The following is a 9,523-nucleotide window of genomic DNA, read 5'->3' as shown; positions in this document are numbered from 1 at the left end:
CATTGCAGATGGTTATGAGCCACCATGTGGTTGCTGGGAATTGAACTCAGGACCTCTGGAAGAGCAGTTAGTGAGTACTCCTAACCGCTGAGCCATCTCTCCAGGTCTGACCTTTGCTATTCTATAGAGTCATCCTTCATGAATCCCCCAAATCCTGGGCACTGTTTAGACCTTTGTCTTGAGCTTAGTCTCTCAGTGGATGGAACCCACCCTTATGAAAGAGACCTTCAACAGAACTCATCTGTGATGGTTTGAGTATGCCTAGCCCAGGGAGTGGCACTAGTGGAAGGTGTGGTCCTGCTGGAGTAGGTGTGTCACTGTAGTATAGGCTTTAAGTCCCTCATGTTAGCTGCCTGGAGGTGAGTCTCCTCATAGCAGCCTTCAGATGAAGATGTAAGACTCTCAGCTTCTCCTGCACCATTCCTGCCTGGATGCTGCCATGTTCCCACCTTAATGATAATGGACTGAACCTCTGATCCTGTAAGCCAGCCCTAATTAAATGTTGTCCTTATAAGAGCTGCCTTGGTCATGGTGTCTGCTCACAGCAGTGAAACCTTAAGACAGCATCCTTATGTTTATTACAATCCTTCCTCCTTGGATCCTATTTATTAGTCAATAGAACTCATTCTTATTGTAAACGCCACAGGTATTTGGCTACTTTGCTAGGGAGTTTCTATGTAGTCTAAAGCTCTGTTGTGATCATTGCCACCTGGGAACCTTTTCCTAAAGCTTTACTGTGTTTCAATGTGCAAGAAAAATAAACCTTGAGTCAAACTCTGGAAGTTTTAACCCAGGAGCCCTCTACATGTGTGTACATGTTTGTCTATGTGCATGCTTGTGTATGTGTATATGTGCATGCTTGTGTATGTGTATATGTGCATGCTTGTGTATGTGTATATGTGCATGTTTGTACATGTACATGCTTATATATGTGTATATGTACATGTGCATGCTTGTGGAGGACAGAGGTCAACCTGGGCTCTTTATTTGCCATCTGCTCCAGCCCAGAGCCTATGATCTACTGTTGAGCTGCATTCATCCCTGGGCCATGTAGAATCTGCTCTAAGCATGTCTGATGTGGTCTATAACTGTTCTATAACTGGGTTCCTTGAGAGAGGACTCAATTTGTTATTTGCATGTTTCTCCCTTAAAACATCTGAAGAAAGATGTATAAAAGAGGCTGCTTAAAGCTGGGCCACCAAGTCCCAGCAGATCTCTGTGAATTTGAGTGTTTGAGGCAAGTCTGGTCTAGTGAGTTCCAGGACAGCCAGAGCTACACTGTCTCAAAACAAAACCAAACAAAACAAATGAAAAGGGGTTTGACCTACCTGGGGGTTACCATCAGGACTGTACAGGTCTCCAGGCTTCTGACCACGCTGGTCCACACTGTAGTATTTGCAGTGACTCCACTGGACCATGGATGGATTCTGGGGGGCCTGGGGTCCGTTAGGAACATTCAGTTGCATGACTACCACACCTGGTCCAGAAGGTGACACTCCTGAGCAGCAGGAGGAAAGCAGTTGTTGGGAATTCAAACTATTCTGTACGCAGAGTTATCTCTGAATGGAAAAGCCAGCAAGCAAACCATCCACTTGTTTCAGGGCCATTCTAGCTGTGTCCTGCCAAGAATCTGAAACGGCTGCTGATGTGAATTGTGATTCTCAGCCCACCCCCATCTCTCCACCCTGAGGCAGTAGAGGTTTGAGTAGAGAAGAGATGGGACTAGATGCCAGTGCTCTCCTGTCCTTCACCTGCTGAGGGGCACTTTGTCATGATTGGCAGAAAAACTACTCCATTCTGTCCAAATTGAGCATTACCAAACACCCAGATCAGATTGCTGAAATGTCTGGGCACAGTGCTTGTCCGATCTGGGTCTGGGTCTGGGTCTGGGTCCTGGGCCAGGGCTGGAGGTATGTCAAGTTTCTCTGGGAAGGACTGCAGGGAATGCCAGCAAATCTAATGTTCTGGAGAAGAGGGAAGCTCACAGCTTCACTGGACCACCTTACAAAGCTTGTTACCAGTTGGTTAATTGGGGGAACAGCTCAAACAGAGGGCACAAGTCATATTCAGAAAATGAGAAATAATTTTCAGGTGCTAAGATATAACCATACTGTGGGAAAACCACTAAGAGATAAGAAGCTTATTTAACAAACATTTATTGCATGTTTGCTATGTGCCAGTGCTTATGCTGGACACTGAGTGTACCACAAATAAGCCTGGTCACTGTCCTCACACAAAGGACAGTCTATTAACAATGCAGACCAGCAGAGTCTGAGGTACATCCTGGTAGGACACTTGGACTGTGCCCTGGAGATGCTGGGATAGGACCAATGCTGTGGAGCCCACCTTGTACATGTACTGGCTAAGTAAATAGGGTGATGGAGGGAGGGGTCCAGTGGTAGGACGACTGAAGCAGGAGGTTCTGAAGGAGGGTAGTTGGAAGGATAATGGACATACTGAAGGCTACACTGGCAGACTCCAGGGCCCAATTGGATATGACGGTGAGGAAGTCTGGTGCTAGTGGCCATTGCTACTCCCACTACTCACTGGTGGAGGAGGAAAAGGGCACACTGGGGAGTCTAATCTTCTTTATGGTAAAAAGAAGGGACAGAATCAGGGAGAAGCAGTTTGATGGACAGTCCCTGCTGGGAGGAACAGGCTGGGCTCTGACGCCACACTGGGATTAGACAGCATGAGTGCTGCTATCTGACCTGCAGGCTGTGTTCCTGCTGAGGCTGAGCTGGTGTGGTGTGGTGTGGTGTGGTGTGGTGGTGGAGAAATGGGAGCTGAGATTACTATCTCAGAAGCCTGCTGCAATGCTGCTGTTTTCACATTTGGTGCTTCAGGGCTGCCACTGCTGCTGCTACACACTGCTGCTATGATGGGAAATGGTACAGCCTCTGGATACCAGTCAGGCTGAGGGAGTGTTCATTCAGGTAGTATTGGTCATAGAAAAGTAAAAGAAAAGATAGGCAGTCTTAGCTCAGGAGACACAGAAGGTACCCGAGCCTATTCTCTGGCCCATCTGTGTACTCCAGCCCTCTAGGGTTTACCAAACCAGACAACACAGATACTTAGTTGCTGCGGGCTTGCTCCTTCCCATCCTAACAGCTCCACCCACTCTAACATCCTCTACCAACCACACTGCAATTGACCTTATTCAAACTCCTCATTGCAACCCGAGGGCCCAATGAGAAAAATAATCAAATCTACAGCTTTTCTGGAAGGCAGCTCATAATTGGAGCTTAACACACTGGGCTGGGAAAGGTGGGGCGAGGACAGCGTAAGCAGGAAAAAGGAACTGCCTCCTAATACCAATGTGCACACACAGGAACTACTGGGGGCTCCATGGGAGGAAGGAAAAGCACAGTCCTTATATTATTCTAACTCCAACAACAATAATAAAGCCAGTATTGCTGGTTGCAGTCTCTGTTCTCCCCCCTCCCCCCATGGCCTGGAGCGTTGTTCCTTCACTCAACTGAGGACACAGACACTACTCAACTGATGAGCTGATTTTATGCTTCTCTTCCTCGAGCCAAAAGCAGGTGGCATCTGTTAACAGCTGAACTGTCCCTACTTCTTAATGGACATGGCAATTAAAAAAAAAAAATCCACTGCCAAGGGATAGCACTTCCTTCTCAGGTTGGGGGAGGAGCCTTGGCTGAGGGGGGAGAGGAAGAGCCTGGGCTGAGAGCTGTGGGAAGAGGGAGAACAGGGCTGAGTAAGGAAATCAATTTTGGCTTGAGCTAAGAAAGGAGAGGGGATGTGTGAATGGCTTTTTAAGTGGTATCATTAAACCTGGGCAGAAAGGTCGATTGGGCAGAGCAAACCACATAAATACAAGCAGATGACATTTATGTCTGACAGAATTGGTTTTGTTTTTTGTTTAGTTTTTTTTTTTTTTTTTTTTTTTTTTTTTTTTTTATCACTGAGAGAGAAAACTGAAAACTGATAGGGATTCTTCCTCACCAGCAGGGACCAAATCTATGAAAAAGAAACGAAGCCAAAATTACAGGACAGAAATCAGTATCTTAGTTTCCAAGCCCCTACCCTTTTTTGGTAGGGGAAAGGAAGATCTTCCTAAAGTGGAATAGAATATTCTCAGTGCTGAAAACCCTTAAAGCCGAGCCAGCAAGTATGTGAGAGGCTCTTTCTGTACAGCACAGTATCTGCATTGCTGTGTTGCTGAAGTCTGTGTATAGGTGTCACTGTCGCTTCATGTCTGTGTGCACTTTTCCCAAATAGGAATCCTTTATGAACCTCAGGAGACCTGTAAGCCATCATTTTAGTGGACACAGGGCATTTCCTGGAGTAAGGTTCAGATGAACTGGACAAGCACAAAAGGCATAAATAAACTACAACGGCTGTTCCAGGGACAGCCAATCCTAATCCCTGCCTTTATTTTTGGAAAAGTGACCGTGTTGCCCCATGAGAGGAGAGCAGGGTGGCTGTCCTCTGAAGGTGAGGGTGGCTTTTGTAGGCCATCCCTGCCATTTATCTTCCAAGTTAACAGTAAACTGGAAAGGAAGGTGTTTCTTTTCTTTTCTTTCTTTCTTTCTTCTTTTTTTTTTTTTTTTTTTTTTTTTTTTGGTTTTTTGAGACAATGTTTCTCTGTGTAGCCCTGGCTGTCCTGGAACTCACTCTGTAGAACAGGCTAACCACGAACTCAGAAATCCACCTGCCTCTCCCAAGTGCTGGGATTAAAGGTGTGCACCACCACCGCCTGGCAGGAAGGTGTTTCTTTTTAAAAATGTCTGTACTTCATGTGAGCAGACAGTAAACACAGTGGCTATGTGAACATCATGTCATAAGTTAGGATGTGTAGGCCTGAGGAAAGGCACAGGACTGTCGAAGTGTGGGGTCAGTTTAGGGAAGAAAGGAGATGTAACTGGGAGAAGTTCCTAAGAAGGACAATGAAAGCACTTCCTTGTTTCCTTGACCTGGGAAGTCTGAGCTACTTCTGTCTTTCACACTGGGCCTAAATCTCTAGTGCTGCTGCTCTCCAGAACACAACACGCCTTAGTTGGCTCAGTACTAGAGCAAGTAAGTGATACATAATTATTTTCTGTAGCTTTGCTTTTGATCCAAGACCTTTTTTTTTTTGTTGTTGTTGTTGTTGTTTTTCGAGACAGAGTTTCTCTGTGTAACCGTGGCTGTCCTGGAACTCACTCTGTAGACCAGGCTGGCCTCGAACTCAGAAATCCACCTGCCTCTGCCTCCCAAGTGCTGGGATTAAAGGCATGCGCCACCACCGCCCGGCTGATCCAAGACCTTTTTTATACTGAATAACAGATACCAGAGACCAAAGAGATACTGATTTATCATTAAGGAGGTGTACACACACACAAGCACATCCTTATGCACACGCACACGCAAACACAAGCACATCCTCATGCACACGCACACGCAAACACAAGCACATCCTTATGCACATGCGCACACACACACACACACATAAGCACATCCTTATGCACATGCACACACACACACACATAAGCACATCCTTATGCACATGCACACACACACACAAGCACATCCTTATGCACATGCACACACTGATCTTAACAGGTAAGAAAATGTATGTGGTACCAAGCACCAGCACAGTATACAGTAATTTTTGGAGCTGGTTTCTCTATATTCCACTGGGACATTCAAGGCCAAGTGCCCTTGGCAGACAGAAGAGGCAACCAGAGAGCTCACTCACATAATAAAAGGGTGGATGGATTTAAAACCTAAGTTTGTGAGAGATCTCTATTAGATCTAGATGAAACTAGAAAGAAGTCATTTCACCTTAAAGGTGAAATATATCTTATGAGCAAGATTAATTCTGTCATTGCCCCAAAGCATCTAATGTCAAAGTACAAAACATCTTAGGTGAAAGCATTTCATTCTAAATGGGAAATCCAGCCAATGGCTCCCTGTCAACCAAGAGAAGATCTATCCACACCCCTCACATCCAACAGAGTGGAATGGGGATGCCCTGAGGGTGAATTTAGATTTCTTCTCAGAAGCCCTGAAGTTTCTTTAACTGTACTGTGGGGCTGTGTAAGAGTGCTGTGAGAGAAACAGATAAGGACAACTGCCCTTGGTGTGCTGGAGGCAGATGGCTAGGGCCACATGCCATGCATATTCACATGGCAGGGCTGGCTCCTTTCAAGAGTCCTGTGGCTGTTTAACATAAAGCCACTTCCTTCCTGAACAGAAAGGGATAGAGCCCGAGTCTCCTGAAGACCTGTGCCTGACGATGCAGCTTACAGGGCGCACAAAATCAAAAAACCCCAAGTTCCAGTCTTGGGACCATGATGATCTCCAGTGCAAATTCACTCTCCAGTCTTAGATTTTGTTATAGATTGTAGTCAGAATGAAAACATCACAGTGCATGTGAGCACTCACTAAAATCTGCTAAACAGACCTATGATGCTTTAAAAAGCATTTCTCAGCTTTGTTGTTACATTCCCAAGAGAAAGACAAAAGCTGTCTAAAGGATGAAGGAGTGCAAGAGACAGGTTTTTCTGACAGTGAGTATACACACACACATCAACAAAAGCACAAGGAACCAGGACCTCTCTGTCTCTACTTTCTGAGGGGCAGGATCAAGGCACACACTCCACTGTATTGTTAAGACTTAGGCCTTTGTGATGAGATCACAGCCCACCTCTAAACACCTCTTCAGTGGCGCATGCCCTGGCCAGTGCCCAGCCCAGCCCAGATTCTTTGTGCTCTTACCTGAGTACTGCTGTGGCATCTGTGGTGGGCTGCAGGGAGAGGGAGATGGAGGCATCTGGTACTGCTCAGAGCCTGGAGGCTGCAGAAACCCCACAGAAGGACTGGGAGGGGAGAAAAAAAGGAATGATAATGGACAGAGGGAGAAACATGGCTCCTGACAAACAGCTGCTGCTTCCTAGGCCTCCCTGTGGGAAGCAGAGGCAGCTACAAGCCATTCCCAGACCAATTTACCAGGCAATTTCTAAAATCACTCATCAGTTGAAACTTAATTATATATATTTGTACTTGATCATCTTTCAATTAGGAAGCTTCTAATCTGCACTAAATATGGAATGTTAGCAGCACTTGCTCCTCTTAACAATATGGAACATCAAACACATGTGTGTGTACATACACAGAGGTTTTAAAAACAAAGAAGTACTACATCAAGTCAGGGTCGGACCACAGTGCTAGAAGGAAGGAGTAAAAAGAACAAGGGTGAATGACTGAGGGTGCATACACAGTGGTCAACACTGGGGATCCCCTCAAGACAAACAGGAGAAAAACATTGCAAAATTCAAAACAACATGGACACACACACATAAATACACAGATAAACACACACATTGGAGATGTACACAGATACATTAGACCTACATTCACTGTAGTTCAGATGTACTTCTATTGAGCTGTGACTTTGTGTAGGTTTGTTAAGATTCCTAGCTTGAATTTCTTCATTTAAAAAAAGAAAAGTGGGTATGTTTGTATATGCCTTTAATCCCAGCACCCAGGAGGCAAAAGTAGGTGGATCTCTAAGTTTGAGGCCAGCCTAGTCTACAGAGCGAGTTTCAGGACAGGCAGGGCTACACAGAGAAACCCTGATTTGAAAAGTTTTTGAACAAAACCCAAAGCAAAATAAACAAACAAAAAGCAAATCCAACTAACCTATCATCCAGCCCAATGAGGCTGTGGCTAAGAACACTCTTTGCTCTTTCAGAAGAGCAAAGTTCAACTCCCAGCTCCACTGAGGCAGCTCACAACTACCTCTAACTCTAGTTCTATGGGACCCAACATCCACTTCTGCCTTCTGAATACACCCCCTCCCATGACATATACTCACACACACACACACACACACACACACACACACACACACAGGGCTGGGGTGGGGGGAGGAAGAGAATGCAAGTGCGAGTGTGCATGTGCCAGAGCATGGTGACTTATCATGTAACCATAAATCAGGGGCCATGAGTTCGAGGCCAGCCTGAGCAAAGACCCTGTTTTTAAAAATAAATCAAGAAAAAAGACCAAAGAAACAGTCATGGTGCTACACACTATAATCTCAGTAGCACTTAAGAGGTTGAGGTAGAAAGACGCAGAGTTCATGGCCAGTCTAGCTTGTATAGTAGAACTGAAAAGTCTCACAAAGAAAAAGAAACAAAACAAGGGTTAAACAAAATAACTAGGTTATTTCCAAGATGTCTCTTCTACTACAATGATCTTATTAGCCACAACCTACCTGCACTCTCTCTACAGTAGGATTATATAAGTATATTGTAAAATTTGTTGTCCCTATCTCACAGTTCTGAATCTAGCTAACTAACAAACACTGGGGTCATTCTAACTGGTGTCTTGGAAGCAGGCAATTTTTGCTGCAAAGCTCTATGTAAATATCAAATCAATGAGGAGAAAGAGAATGACGCTATGCACACACGTTTGAGACTGGCTTCCCCAGGCCATCCAGGCTGGTGTTAAAGTTGTGACCCTCATGTATTAGCCTCTCAGATGCTGCTGTGATTGAATGTATGTGCTGTGCCAGGAGACTGACTGGGGTTAATATTGGGTTCCTTAAGACCAGGGTAGACAAAAGGATGATATGGCAATTGCTAAAGGTCAAAAGGGAATGAGCCCCAGCTCTCCAACAGTCCTCACCTCGTACCATTCTGCTGAGCTGGTGGGATCATGCTGTAGTACACAGGCACACCTCCTGCTGGGAGGCCTCCTTGCACAGACTGGCTGGCAGGAACTAGCATGGGCTGCTGGAACGGTGGCTGGACCACGTTTTGTGAGTCACTGCCCACAGGGACCTGGTGGAGAAGAGCAGGAGCAGGGTCATCTCACTGAACTCGCCTACAGTGGCTCATCACTAGGCCAGCACACTTCTCAGGAGTCTCGTTCTGCTGACCTCATCTGCCAAAACAAACATTCACAAATCCATCGCAATCTGCCCCCCTTAAACACTATCCTGAGATATCAGACACAGGAAGGAACTCTGACTTCCTCTCAACTGTTTCCTGGACACACACTCACTTATATATATATATGACTGTATAAAAACCACAATCTAAACTCTTCCATACTCTCTGGGCTTGCTTTGAGAAGAAATGCCCACAGAGGTTCTTGGGGAAACACATGACATCTCAGTACTGGAGTCTTAAGTCTGCATGACTAGGGGAGTCAATCCTTTTGGTTTCACAAGGACTCAGTGATCTTTCCTAACACAGAATACACCCACTTGGTAAGAAGGCAGTGGAGTGTACTGAACCACCAGGCCTTGCATCTGGCCTCCCATGCTGGTCCTCTGGTTGCTGAGTAGGCCCTGGCTCTGAGGCTGCTGGACCCCAAGCATGCCTTGATAAGCCGTCTGCTGCTGGTTAGACATCATGGGCTGTAAGCCTAAGGATGATCAAGACACAGAAAATGTCAGTCTGAATATCGAGGAGGCCACCCTCAGCTCAAACTGCCATTCCTTCTCCACTCTTACTATCCCCCCAAAGATCCTGGCCCCTTCTTAGAAAGTTAACAGTTCCTACTCCCC

At 45.8% G+C, this 9,523-nt stretch overlaps 1 protein-coding gene across 15 annotated transcripts in view; it reads right to left on the bottom strand.

Annotated features, from left to right (window-relative positions):
• R3hdm2 (R3H domain containing 2) overlaps positions 1-9,523 on the bottom strand; it is a 120,996-nt gene that overhangs the window by 5,528 nt on the left and 105,945 nt on the right. For all 15 annotated transcript variants that reach the window (XM_031350119.1, XM_031350110.1, XM_031350111.1 and 12 more), the window contains 4 exons: positions 9,221-9,381; positions 8,638-8,792; positions 6,727-6,827; positions 1,329-1,498 (listed from right to left, as the gene is read on the bottom strand). In XM_031350119.1, coding sequence (XP_031205979.1) covers positions 1,329-1,498; positions 6,727-6,827; positions 8,638-8,792; positions 9,221-9,381 — 587 coding nt within the window. The remainder of the gene's footprint in view (positions 1-1,328; positions 1,499-6,726; positions 6,828-8,637; positions 8,793-9,220; positions 9,382-9,523) is intronic.

Source organism: Mastomys coucha, unplaced genomic scaffold (genome assembly GCF_008632895.1).
Source record: "Mastomys coucha isolate ucsf_1 unplaced genomic scaffold, UCSF_Mcou_1 pScaffold4, whole genome shotgun sequence".
Taxonomy (NCBI): Eukaryota; Metazoa; Chordata; class Mammalia; order Rodentia; family Muridae; genus Mastomys; species Mastomys coucha.
The sequence above is the reverse complement of the archived record's forward strand: the minus strand, read 5'-3'. Positions and strand labels throughout refer to the sequence as shown.